The sequence below is a fragment of the Photinus pyralis genome, unplaced genomic scaffold (genome assembly GCF_008802855.1).
Source record: "Photinus pyralis isolate 1611_PpyrPB1 unplaced genomic scaffold, Ppyr1.3 Ppyr1.4_LG9, whole genome shotgun sequence".
NCBI classification, from domain to species: domain Eukaryota; kingdom Metazoa; phylum Arthropoda; class Insecta; order Coleoptera; family Lampyridae; genus Photinus; species Photinus pyralis.
Window position 1 is genome coordinate 1,819,443 of NW_022170878.1, and position 14,590 is coordinate 1,834,032.

The 14,590-nt window shown below is 40.0% G+C and overlaps 1 protein-coding gene across 1 annotated transcript; it reads left to right on the forward strand.

The window, feature by feature from the left end:
* The first annotated feature begins 11,291 nt into the window (after positions 1–11,291).
* LOC116180674 lies at positions 11,292–11,942 on the forward strand. The gene is made up of 2 exons (XM_031500780.1): positions 11,292–11,782; positions 11,844–11,942. Exons 1-2 carry the CDS (start codon positions 11,363–11,365, stop codon positions 11,940–11,942), a joined length of 519 nt encoding a protein of 172 aa, XP_031356640.1. The 5' UTR covers positions 11,292–11,362.
* The last annotated feature ends 2,648 nt before the right edge of the window (positions 11,943–14,590 follow it).

The window sequence follows — 14,590 nt, forward strand, 5'->3', positions numbered from 1 at the left end:
AATTTCAACCCACTCGCATATTGGTGGTTTGTAGAAATTACTGTTAGGTTGTGTTGCGATTAAACCGCATCTATAACAGTAGAAAAAGATAAAGCGACGCGATATTGTCTAAAGGGCAAACCCTTCGAATCCAACTGATCAATAGACACGCCCGCTTAAAAGATTCATGCATCCTTTGCCACCACTTTTACCTTTCAACTTTCAATTCTTACAAGGAGTATCAAGTTTGTGTGTAATCTTTTGCACAGGAGCTTGCGAATAATAATAACGAACGTGAACAAAAAACAATAAACTTCGTATTGATATCGTGAAAATATTAGCTTTCGTGCCGCAAACGGCCTCAATGGAGTTATTAAATAATGCGGCAATGTTTGCGGATTAACTAGATATAGGACTTAATGGAGCAGCGCAATATTCGCGATAACAACATTTGGAAAGTCCGCCGCCGCGTTGAGTAAATCTCTGCAAACGGAAAACTTTTCAGGTATTTACAGAAATTGGAGCTTGTTAATCCTCTATTGAACGACTCGCTGGACGAACGGCGTGACTGTCAAATATCAAATGAGATCGCTACCGAAAAACTTGGAGTTATAATCTAACTTAAGAGTTAGGGCTCAATTTCGGACAAACGCGGCAGATTTTGAGACGTGGGCAATTACGCAATAGGTGAGGGATTCCGTAATTAACGGCTGGTGGTGAACCACGATTTACGGTAATCTTAACCGAAATCCAATTCTGGCAATTTCGTGATTTAATTAATGTAGTAACCTCTCACCCGCTTCCTGCCATTTATTTTGTATTACCGAAACACATCGACTTCTATTGTATGGGTAACATGCCGGTTTCTCTCTATCTATTGCAGCTTTGATGGGCAGCACCCCTAAACTTTCAGATAAAACGATCATGATCTCTTAACCAAGTTTATACTACAACCGTTCTGGGTGGTACTTCCACACTTTCGGATGAAGTGATTATGATCTCATAACTGTTCTACAGACTTGCGGAGTACATGATAAGTAAAGAACTTGTCAGTATCAAATGTAATAGAGATGAATAAATTGGTGGTTGTGATAACTTTGACACTGACTCTTTTCGACCACTTATCGAGCAAGAATTTTACCCCGAATAGAACAAACTCGCAAATTTAAATAAAATTTAATTGTATAAATTCTTCTTTCGTTTGTGAATGGAGTTTTCGTGTAAGGTGTTCGACTAAAAGTTTAAGATTTGATATAACTCGGGCTGCGGGTTGGAAAGCAAAAATATTTCTTAAATTCACAAAGTATGGCACTAGAAATAACTTCAAATCGAGCCAGGAATCGAGACGGCATGCACGACTCGTATAAAATATTTACACCAAACCCGTAGATTATAAAGCAATTTTGTTAAGCTACTAGATCGAATGGCATACCTTCGGGGTGGATTTATCAGATAAAAACGGATAGATAAAATTTATTAGGTATTTTAATGCACAGTAAAACGCTATCTTTCAATTTCCTTTGTGTTATGACTTTCTGTCATATTTTAAGGTTAAGGTCCCGACGTAATCAGGGCGAGTTGAGTACCAATTATATTGTGTATCCAAGACATTTAGTATCAAATTAAATGGGGACCTGTAAAATATCTTTAATGGAAACAAGAATTACAGACACCACCCTGATGTACAAGAATCTCTCGTTTCAAATGATAACAAGACGACATTTGGTGGGACTTAATCGAATAGGGCACAGGGGAACGGTTTATAAATAACGAGTGCAAGTTAACAGACTTTCGGCTACAACAATCAAAGACTCCACCTCTAATACTCTAATTCTAATTCTGAGCTGGCACCGGATTCTTCATGTACGCCTAATAACGTGGGGTTTGCAGAATAATAACCGCCTTAAATACTACCAAAAAGTCAATACCTCAAACTCTTAAAAAAAAGAGATATCTGAAGATTCTGAAGCACCAGATGAATCCCAAACACTTGAGAAATCCGAAGAACCCGAAAAAAAATAGTGAAAAGAGAGAAAAAGGTGGAGAAGAAGTAATATAGTTACGCACGATTACAAAACCTAAACTGAGACTCACGCAGTCCTACCTTAAGAGATGAAGGGGGGTATGGAATGCCCCCCAGTATATGAAGGTTCAATTACCTTTTCCCAAAGACAACTGCGCGAGTCATAAGGGAAAGTAATAGGGAAAGAATTATCGAGGAGTTTCCTTTGCTGGGACTACTGCTGGGGGAAGTTGAAAAGACAGTCGTATCTTGGCTCTAAGTTCTGTGGTCTTTTCACGAAAGGTTTTTGGGGAAGAACTTGTACCGGGGGGTCTGGGAGTTTTTCCCAAAGCCTACTACGAAAGTGCTAGAGTAATAGAGAAAGGATGATCGAGTCCTCCTTTGCCGAGAGTACTGTTGGGGGTACTCCATACTCTTCAGACCTCCAGGAACTACGTTCTTTCTTCAAGCTTATTCGTCAAAACCCTCATGATTGTTTTAGGAAAGGACAATTGTACCTTGTTTGATGTTCTGTGGTGTTCTCAGAAAAACTATCATGAAACGTTTTTGTAGAAAACGTAGTACCGGGAGATCTGTGGAGAAAGAATTATTGAGTCCTCCTTTGTCGAGCGTTCTGCTGGAGGTATTCCATACCCCCCAGATCTCCCGGTACTACATTCTTTGTTCAGGTGTAGCCTTCACAACTTTCATGATGGTTTTTGGGCAAGGACTAGCGTATCGTGGTCCTGTAGTATTTTCTCCAAAATTTTCATGAATCGTTTTTTGCGACGAACGTGGTACCAGGTGGATCTGGGGGGTCGTGGCACAACCCTCTCTCCCAGTTCCATTGTATAAAGGTTCAACTACTTTTTCCCAAAGACTCCTACGAAAGTGCTACTCTAATATAGAGAAGGAATTATTGACGCCAACTTTGACGAGGGCACGTCTCCCTAGCCCCCCCCCCCCCCCCCCCCGTACTATGTCCTTCCCTCAAGGCTCTCATGGTGGTTTTTGGGAAAGGACAGTCGCATCGTAGTTTTAGTTCTGTGGTCTTTTCTCCAAAATTATCATGAAACGTTTTTGGGGAAAAACGGGGTATTTCATACCCCTCAGACGCTCCGGTACTACGTTTTTCCCTCAAGTTTACCCTTCAAAACTGACATGATTGAATTTGGGAGTCTGGGTGGTATGGAATACCCCCCCAGTATATGAAGATTCAAGTACCTCATCGCAAAGACTTTTACGAGAGGGCTAGAGTAAAGGAGGATGGATTATCGAGTCCTCCTTTGCCGTGGGTACCGCTGGGGAGTTTTCCATACCTCCCCCCAGACTTCCCACACACCCAGTACTACGTTCTTCCTTGAAGTTTCAAACGTCTCATGATTATTTTTGGGAAAGGACAGTCGTATTTTGGTTCTAGGTTCTGTGGCGTATAACGTTTTTGGGCAAGAACCGAGAGGTCTGGGGCGTATAGATTACCGCCCATTATACGAACATTCTTTTCTCAAACACAATCATGAGAGTTTTGAAAGCTAAGATAGAACGTAGTACCGGAGGGGTCTGAGGGGAGCGGAATCAAGTAACATGGACCATTTTTGTCAATTTATGACTGTGAGCGATTGAGCTCGTGGCCCTATTTCGTTGACAGCATCTAGATAGATTTCGAGTCAGAAGGTTGAAGAGAACAGCTAGAAATCAAGCCGCCAGCGTTGGGATGCTGTCGATCCTTCCCTTATCACCAGCCTCCTTTCTTCTATACGTAGTAGGGATTCCAAACACTCGAACCTTTGTGAAGAACACATCTTTAACTCAACTACTAAATTTCTCCCTTCTCTTGGGTCACGGACTGTAAAGATTCAGCTACTGGACCAAACTCCCAGGGTCACCTGAACACGTAATTCCACATTTATCTACGCCAGGAAGACATTCCACCCAGGACACAGGTACACGTTGGTGTCAAATAGAAAAGAAATTCTGCAAAGTTTTAAAAAGGTCATGGATTCGTTCCTCTTCTTGGAGGTTTCAGTCTGCTTCCTTACATATTGGAGGTAGCTTGTGGGGAGGCAGTCCTATAAAACTATACCATAAAGCAACCGAAAACGAGGAAATAAGATTCGTCAATTTCTGTACCCATTCGTAAACAAGTACTGTAAATATCCTCTAGGGCAACCCTGTGTATTTAGTACTCCTGATGAACAAACCTAAATTGTGTGAAAAGTCTTGTGAAGTGTATCCCACAAAACCTCTACCACCCTAAGCTTCCTTATAGGTGTCACGGAAAACTAATGTTTTTGTTGTGCTGTACATTCTGTGAGCTATCCAACAAGAGTATTGCAGGAATAGCAAAGGACAGTGAATTTTTATTGGCACATGAGTAATCGATGAGAGATCACAAAGTTACCTATTATGATACGACTTTGTGCTTCAATGGTAGAGCGTAGGTCGGGTGTTCGAACCTGGATTGAAGTAAATTTTTCATCTGTGGCAGAGATGGGAATTATCTTGGACCAGTTTCGAGCATTCTTCTGGCTACTCCGAATTAGGTTTTCCTGCAGTTTTCCTAATTCATAAGATAAATACCGGAGTAGCATAGACCTTCTGCAGGGGCACTAACTAAAAAGCATTATTTACCTTTATTTTTTTAGTGGGCGGGGTTTCAGCCAAGGCTGCTTTACCAACCCAACCCACTATACATTTACAAATATCCATGCCCGAACCCGGATTCGAACCAGAGACCCTTAGCACCACAGTTCATCTTTAACTGCACTGTGCCACACGGGCGGGTCACTCTGTAATTGGGCGCAAGCCTGTTAAGCCAGAGAGGGATAATAAACAAATAAATAAATCAATAAATAAATAGACGTCTTAGGGATCGTTCGCTTTCTGATAGTTCGCAATTGTGACAAAATTTTCTCGATCAACGAAAACACCTCAACAATAAAAGTTATGGTACTCACTTTTCACGGAACTTTGGGTTAATGTCGCCATTTTACTCCATATCACGTTAACGCAAAGCGTTTCCGTTATAACCGGATATCGCATATCTGATCTGTTAGCAACCGAAATGCCGAATAAGTGGGTTAGCCGATTCAAAGCCCGAAATCGTAGGAGCGGAAATGCGATCCAGAAAGGAATTGCTTAATGGCCGTACAACATTTCTACCTCAACTTCTTTTAATCAACGTGCGCGAAATTTCGATCGTCCAACATTAGAAGAAGCGAAACTTGCCCTGTCCCGACCGCAACGTTTATCGTCCTTTCGTTATTCGCAAGGGAAATTTAATTAGGGATGCGGGTCGAAAAACGTTAACAGTAGTTAAAGTTTCTTTGTTTTCTCAGGGAGGATTCATTCTGACCTACAATGCCGTTTCTAAAACTGTATGATATATGCGCGCGTGGAGGAAACTCGTATAATTGTGTTAGAGCACGCTCTCCAGAGAAGGGCATGTAGTTATATTAGCACGACCCCAGGAATAATTCATTTTTAGCGAAACCTCGCGGGAGGGTGCAGCTGCACCACCTGTTCTCGATCGACTCGTACGAAATTCGGCGGTAGCGACCAGAATTCGGTGGGATTGTCGCCATCAATGTCTGTCTGGGCGCCAAGACAGCGGGCGCCGCCAACCGCCCTCGGGGACGTCCACGGGAGCCGCTCACCCTACGTTTGCAAAACAACTCGGCCTGATACACCCACCTGATCGCATCTTTTTAAAGTCCCCCTTTCGCCTCGGCATCGATTTTTCGCGAACGTTCACAGCGCCGCTTTGTTGCATCTTCGCGTCGCGCGGTGCAGTTTTGATTTAATTTTACGGGTCAATCAATTCGCTTTGCAACACGATTTACTTTACGAACTGCAAGTCGTGATTGTCGCAATTAATCTCGGAGAATGTTTTTTTGTACTTCATTGTTCATTAACCAATTCGTCACCTTCTCTATTTGGCTGAGAACTGGGGCTCAAAGGCTCACAATGTAGACAAGTTTGGCTGAGTCTTCACCTTTACAGCGCGCTTGTAATACGAATGTCAGATCAGCACTATGTATTTGTATAGGACGGGACTCCCTAGAGTCTGCCTAATGCTTGTACAAGCTGCCAGCCAGATAATCCCTTCAGGCTTCAGAATGATATGAAACCAAATGAAATTGGACTCTTTTTCTTTATTGAAAGTGGAACTGATATCCGCCAGGGGCAGAGGTAAACCAAATGGGATGAATATGTAAAATACGAGATACCAGCCTGTGGTGTATGTTACAAATTTGATGAGGTGTCCCTAGATATTTTTAGTAGATTGATCATGATGCACGCACACTTCGTAATGCAAACATATTTGTATAATAATAATCATATTTATTCCAAAAAATTTTTTTCTAGAACGTCATGGCATAGATTCAGCAAAACGCTGCTCTTCAATAATCTATGGCGACGGGATCACGATTTGAAACTCAGGAAGTCGTTAAATCGGCAAAGTTAGCCTACAGCTAGACCGCACTGCTTCCAACAATGGAACAGTCGAATGGAGCGGTGTGTGCATATAGAAGGAAGGGTGCAACTTTCATGTTCCGTAACATAGCGTCGGTCTTTTTTTTTTATTTTGTGATTGAGAAATCACACACCCCCACTTGGCTCTAAAGCAGGAGTAGTGTGGAGTTTCCACCCACTAAAACCCTTTCCCTGTTATCCATATTCCTATCCCCAACCCGAAACCGCGCCAGAATTACTTCTGGTTGGGTGGTGTTGGGTGTCCCGATGTTCGCATTATAGTTTTCACTTACCATTTTTTTCTTTTCTTTTACTTTCGCATTGATCTTTCATTTGTAGAATTATCTTATATGTCGGTCTTATTTCTTCCCAATTTATTTTCGATTTCATCATTTAACCATGGTACAATAAGACACATTTAACCATTTCCCCATTGTTGTCGAGCAGATCATTTAGCCTTGACTTTTTGTTAAAAAATTGCATAAATTATTAAATTTGTCAGTCGACATATGGCGTTTTTTGAATATTGGTGAACCGGTTTTCAGGGCACCAAATTTAGTAAGTAGTTATTGTAGTACAAGTTGTATTCTAATCTTATTCTGACAATTTGTAGAGAATAAATCTTCCCTTACTTTGTTATGGCGACTATTAGTCTGGGGGATTAAATTCTGAACCTGAACCAACCAGAAAGCAATACGACGACTGGTTGCAACTACGACCAACAACCATTTCTTGATTTTATTGAAGAGAATTCACCGTTCTCAATCCCATTCGGGACACCTGAACAGGAATGTCCTCTTTGCAATGGCAACACTAAAATCAGTGTCTTCGTTCCTATCCTATCCTGTGCAGGAATGACGAAAAGCAACCGTGTCCGCACAGTCTGCGACAGGTAGAAGTATATTCCCTTGTCTTTCCTTTCTACCCATTCCTTGATCTCGGGAATCAAACTCCATATCCATCTAGCTCCATCTCTGTTGCCGGATTTTGATTGTTCTTGTTCTCTCTTCTTTCGGATCCTTTCCTTCGTAGGGGCGTCGTTCCTCCTCAACTACGAGATGCTACCGGCCACCACATGGAACGGATCGTTCACCTAAATATATCCGCTCACGATCCAAAGTCATGGATAACAATGCTCTCTATTGTACTTATGGTTAGTCTTCACGTACCACTTTTTGGGACTTTTTCAGCTTCTACATATTTAACAATATCGGCTGGTTTGAAATTGAAATTTCCATTTGCATTTACATCTCGCTGAGAAACCCGCCTATGTTTTTTCCATATGTGCACCTTTTTTAAAGCGCTTTCTGTGTTTTCTTTCACAGATTGGGTACTGTAATGGGAGCCAGGGCAGATAGGTTTCGGATGACGACCCAGATGGCTTTCTTCTCTCGATCTGTGAAAACTTACATTTGGATAGCCGACCATTAAAAACATTTCCATCGTTTTTCCTCCATCGCCTTTGACTGCCTTCTACTAGAATACAATCTGGCCCGGGTGCCATTTTATCTCGTAATTTGTTTAAGGCTACCTCAAGTTCTCTTTTATCGAAAGGTTGCATACCTGTTATCGGCACCTCGTTCCAGAGGATCGCTCGCACTTTTGGAAACAAGCCCTCCCTCTACTGTTCTGTTTCTTCTTCTTACGAAGGCGGTAATTCAGGCAAACTTTTCTTGGCCCCCTTTCCCCCATGAGTCCGTATCCAGATCCGTCATTTTCTCGGCCATCCCATTCTTGAACCTTTGCTACCCTAATGCATTTTTTAAGATCGTCTTTTTTTTATGTACCCTCATTTCTGACAACTCAACTTTATCAAGTTTCCCCAGGCGATTTCTCTTCCTCCTCCCTCACTCTGCACTGGGTCCCCTCGCCCAGTTCATGCTGACGCTTTTCTTTGGGTTCCGTTGCATTCCCTTTGAATTTGTCTATGATTATTTTTACCTGACCTTCACGGGTCTTGTGGGTTGGCTTCAATAGCACTTTCCCCTTCCCCTCAAGTGCTTTACGCGCTTCTTTGCATAGGTCCGCGTAGGTGTTAGTAGTAGTTAGTGCTATAGTTTCGTTTTAACGTTCTTGGCTTTCTACCAGACTCCTCTTTCTCCTGCTCCTCGCCTTCTTCCATAATGGCCTCATCCCTCATTCCGCCCTTATAAGAATTCCTGATGACGTTCGCTCATTTCCTCCCTCACCTTGTCATTCTTATCGGTACCGTATAAGACAATTTCGTTGTCAAATCATCTTTCTTCTTCAGATATCTGTCCCCTCGCTGTACCATGCGGCCATTCCTGTCTAGTCACTTCCCACACCATTTCATAGCAGCTTTCAATATTGTAGACCGCAACTCCTCTCTTTTAATATCTTCTGCCTTAATTGTGCTCTTGCACCTGTTATACAACTTTACCTTTCTTCAATACTCCGTGTCATCATAGTCCCTAGGGTCAGTTTTAACTTTAAAGTTGTGCGGGCTAAGTATTTGGTTCTTAGGTGTTTAAACCTGTACGAGTTTAGGTAGGAAGTCGTAGAATTTGATAAACCCTTGGTCTTTAGGTTTACGGGTTTCGCTGGTTTTTTAAGCTTTCCGTCTTCCTTAGGGTAATTCCCTAGGGTTTTTAACAAAAGCTTCTTCGGATAATTGGATGATGTTGACGCCTCACTAGTAGCTGGAAGGTTTTCGTTACCACAGAGACCCAAGGGTTGTATGATTGCTAGTGTTCTTAGGTTCACTTAATGCTCATAGAGATGCTATAGTTGTTTGTGTGACTGAAGGTATTCATTCGCCCATGATTTTTAGAGAAAATAACAGAAGGCTCGTTAGAGTTGCATGATTACATGATAGCTAAGGTTCGTAGAGAGGTTTTAAGGATCTAGGATCCATGTAGGATTTTTAAGACTTGGTACTTTTAGGATTATTGCAGTTCTAAGAGTTTTTCTAGGGCCTGTTACTGTTGTTACATTTTAACTAAAAGTGTTACTTTTCTACGATCCTTATAAAAAAAAAGAGGATGGTAGATTTTCGCGGGTCTATAATCTTCCGTAGAGTCCTGAGCTCCTAACATCCTTTGCTCCGCAGGCTATTCAAGACAGAGGGAAACATTTTTCCACTTTTCACTTTTTTTCTACACAATTAAAAAAAATGACAACCTAACCTTAAAATAATTGAAGGTACCGGATGACCCAATAAGACTGTTCCTCGGCCATATCTAGGGAACCGTTCGTCGTATGACTTAAGGGTAAAAAAATTATTGGATAAATCGGTTATGAAGAGTCGCTGGAAAATATTTTCAAGTTCTAAAAATGACCACCAGAGGGGGTAAAAAAAAAGGCCAACGTGTTTCATTCCTCCGGCACCCCTGACTACAGGGATACCGGAGGCGGGCTGCTCAGGGCTTCCTGGCCCTCTTCAGCCAGAGAACGGGATTGTAAGGATGGGTAAATGGGAACGGAAGGAACGGAGTTAGGGTGCTGAGGGGGAGAGTACTGCTCCAGCATTTGCCTCGTAGATTTCAACATAATGCTAGCATTATGCGAAGCTACGTATGTCTGAGGATAACCCCCTGACAAAACCCCAGACAGAGCAGTCGGCAGCGGGATTCGAACCCACAACCTCCCGAATAGCATCGGTGAGCGCGACCACTGCGCCACGTGCCTCGGTCCAGAGGGGGTAACTGCCATCTTAAATTTTAAAATTGCATTTTCTTTAAATTCGCATAATAAACTAAACAAATTTTTTGCACATTTTTATAAAGAATCAGTTTATCTATCATTTTCGTAAAAACAAAAACTCACTTATTTCGAAAATAAAAATGCGTGGGGCGTTCAATTGTGTTTGCAATAACCTGTTTTAACTTCTTAACTATTTAACCGATTGTAACAAATTTGGTATCGTTGAAAAGAGCATTCCAACAAGAATCAACCAAAATATAGTTAATTTAGTTGAATCTTTCTCCGCCAGGGGGCTAGTTTTGACACTATAACCCAAAATCCTAAAAAAATTTTAAAAAATCCAATGGAATGATATGACTTATTCTTAGTAGAAAAATAACACCCAAAGAGACCCCTAACCTCAAATATTGGGAAAATGAGATTATAGTATTTTATTTAATCAGTGGGATAACGGCCTCATTAACTTACGAATGCGACAATTGCGCATACGAGGGCGTTAGCCCGAGCTATTGTAAGAGCATGAGTATGTTAATGGCCGTTAGCCCAAGTATTAAATACAACTTTTTATCTGCGACTGTTCTTCTACTGCTAAAAACGAAAAATAAATTTGATGCATTTTTTTTAAATTTCAATCGAAGTAGCATAGTTAGCAGTTTTCGACGCCATAGAAACAAGAAAATCCTAACGTCAAGAAAATTTGTACGTCAAAAATTTTGCTTCTGATTTCTTTGCGTATGTCATGAGTGAGTCTGGAACTATTCCATCAGACGTTAATATTTACAATAAATAATCTTGATAGTTGATTTTTGATCATACATTGTTTTGACAAGGGCTTATCCCACTGAGTGTGGTAATGAAGTTCTTATCCCACTGAGTGTGGTAATTAAGTTCTTATCCCACTCAAAATGACCCGGGATAAGTGAGAGTTATCCTACAGGCGCAGATAATAGTTATTTATGGTATAAGTGTGTTATATTACAAATAAGTCACGCGAGAAAAAAGTAAGCCCACGAGGCCGTCAGGCCGAGTGGGGTTATTTTCTCAAGTGACTTATTTGTAATTATAACACACGTGCACCATACAAAACTTTATCCAACACCTCCTCAAGCTGGTTTAAAACGTGGAAATCTTAAAAACTGCGTGTTCCGCGAAAAACTAGAGTGCATGGAATACAAAAGCAATAATTCGTTGCTATGGGGAATAATAAACAACAAAAAATTTAGTCAGAAAATTTTCTGAATAATGGCAGATTTGCAAGAACCCCTTTTTGTTCCTGAAGAAGTAATGAAACAGGCTGAGGCAGCATGTCTTAGTTTGCTGCCAAGAAAATCTAAAGACAATTACGACAAAGAGTTCCGCCAGTTTGAAGAATGGAGGGAACAGCAAGGTCTGAATGGAGTCAACGAAGAGGTCATGCTGGCTTATTTCCACAATTATTACAGAAGAAAATTGGCACCTTCTTCGATGTGGACGAAATATTCCATGGTAAAAAGTACTTTGAAGGTATATAAGAATGTCGACATATCAAAATATGGAAAACTGATCAGCTATCTGAAGAATGAAACAAGGACTCACAAACCTAAAAAGGCGAAGACTTTGGAAAGAGAATATGTAGAGAAGTTTTTGACACAGGCACCTGATAGTAAATACTTGATGATAAAGGTACCGATTCATAATTTCTTTATATATTAGCTTTATGTTCATGTGTTTTGTATTTTTCTAGGTTGCATTGGTAATGGGGATATCAGGTGCCTGTCGTTGTGATGAAATCACCAAACTGACAGTTGATGATATTGAAGATAAGGGAGGATACTTATATTAGTAGGGGAGCTAACACGAAATCCACTGAACGAGAATGATCAAAATTTTAACCGATGGTGTTCCATTTTGCCTTATCAGAGTATGCTAAAATCGATCGTCTGCCGCCTCAGGTCATATGACTTAAGGCGCTGCGGGTACTTCTTGCGGTACCAATTCTGAAAGGTTGTTTTTCGAGAAAATAAGTTATACACCAAATGAAAACGTTGATAATAGCTCTTAAAAAAATATTTAAAAAAATCGCGCGCATTTGATAACTCCGTAAAAAAACAATTCTTAGTCGGTTTTTCACGAAGTTTCTACGGATATAACTAGGTTACGGTTGGACGAATGAAGCTGATTTTTTTTAAAGACTGATGATAGGTACTACTAATGACTTAACGGTGTTTCGTTTTTAAATTTTTTCTCTAATTACAAGATTATCTTATTATCTTAACATTATAAGATATCTTATAATTAGAGAAAAAATTTAAAAAAGAAACACTCTCATAGTCATTGGCTGTATCTATCATTAGTCTGTAAAAAAATCAGCTTCATTCTTCCAACGGTAACCTAGTTATATCCGTAGAAAGTTCGTGAAAAACCGACTAAGAATTGTTTTTTTACGGAGTTATCAAATGTGCGCGATTTTTTTAAATATTTTTTTAAGAGCTATTATCAAAGTTTTCATTTAGTGTATAACTTATTTTCTCGAAAAACAACCTTTCAGAATTGGTAGCACAAGAAGTACCCGCAGCGCCTTAAGTCGTATGACCTGAGGCGGCAGACGATCGATTTTAGCATACTCTGATAGGGAAAAATGGAACTCCATCGGTTAAAATTTTGATCATTCTCGTTCAGTGGATTTCGTGCTAGCTCCCCTACTATATGTCTCCATACCCGACTCGAAGACAAATGTGTCACGAAGTTTTACTATCATGACAGAAGGATTCTCTATAAACATTCTGGAGCTGTACAGGAAATATGTTTCTTTGAGACCCAAGAACGTTCCACACCGCAGATTTTTCGTGAATTACCAGAAAGAGAAAAAAAAAATCCAGGCAGTTGGTATAAATACCATATCTAAGGTACCCCAGGCACGCCTTCCTTCTTGAACCTACCCGAAGCCCACTCATATACTGGACACAGCATGAGACGTGCGTCTGCAACTCTTCTGGCAAACGCAGGAGCCGATATAACAACACTGAAACGCCACGGTGGATGGAAATCGTCCACGGTGGATGGAAATCGTCCACGGTGGCCGAAGGCTATATCCAAGATTCAGTCAACAACAAAATCGATATAGCCAAAAGGATTCAAGGAGGCGCCAAAAAAAAGTCGTTGATATTCCGTTAGCCTCGACTTCCTTCTCGAATGAAATGGATTGTGTTTCTGTTGAAAATTCTTCCGACATACTTCATGATTCCAAGGCAACATCGAAGAAGAAAACGATTTCCTTTAATTTCAATATCAATGTGAATTTAAATTAGATTTTTGTGTTGATTTTGTCAGAATAATTAATAAAAGAATGTTCCTGTACTTTATCTTGCTAGTGAGTTATTTTACGTCCATAACTCATTAGTGGGTTATATTATACCTTACTCGTTTAATTTCGTCATGATAATGACTGGATAACATAGAGGTGTTGGATAAATTAATGAATTAATAAAAATGCTTAAATTGTATCTTATTTGACGAATTTCCGGTATTTGTCGAAGGCGCAAATGATTGTTTGGAAAAGGACCCTACACTTTTAGGTAGGCCTTGGAAAATTAAACAAATGAAACACGACGCATTATAAAATAATACCAGCCGTAATTTGTAAACTATTCTGCTGTGTTTACACTCAGAAACTGCAGTTTTTTGAATTTGTAATCTTTTCTAGAATGCCGATTTTTAACCAAGAAGCATTTAATATGCTGGCGGCGATAGTTCGTGGTCGATTCGGATAACGCAAATAGAAGATGTGGACAGCGATGATCGCATTTTGAAAATACTCAAAATATATCGACAGCATTTAAATGCTTCTTGGTTAGAAATTGGCATTTTAGAAAAGATTACAAATTCAAAAAACTGCACTTTCTGAATGTAAACACGACAGAATAATTATGTTATAATGCATCGTGTTTCATTTGTTTAATTTTCCAAGGCCTACCCTAAAGTGTAGGGTGCTTTTCTTTCGCGCCATCGACAAATACCGGAAATATGTATAAAGTAAATTTAAGGTGGAATTTAAGCATTTTTATTAATTAATTAATCTCATTTTCCCAATATTTGAGGTTAGGAACGAGATTTTCAAAAACGGTTTTCACTGACCTCTTTGGATGTTATGTGGCTACTTTTTCATAAAGAAAAAGTCATATCATTCCATTTGATTTTTTTGATTTTTTTAAGGTTTGGGTCATGTTGTCGAAACTAGCCCCCTGGTGGAGAAGGATTCAACTAAATTAACTATATGATGCTCATTGCCAAAGGAATGCTCTTTTCAATCATACCAAATTGTTAATCGGTCAAACGGTTAAGAAGTTAAAGCAGGTTATTGCAAAAACAATTGAACGCCCCACACCATCTTTGTTTTTGAAATAATTAAGTTTTTGTTTTTACGACAATGATAGATAAACTGGTTCTCTTTAAAAATGTGAAAAAAATTTTTTTGTTTATTATGCGAAATTT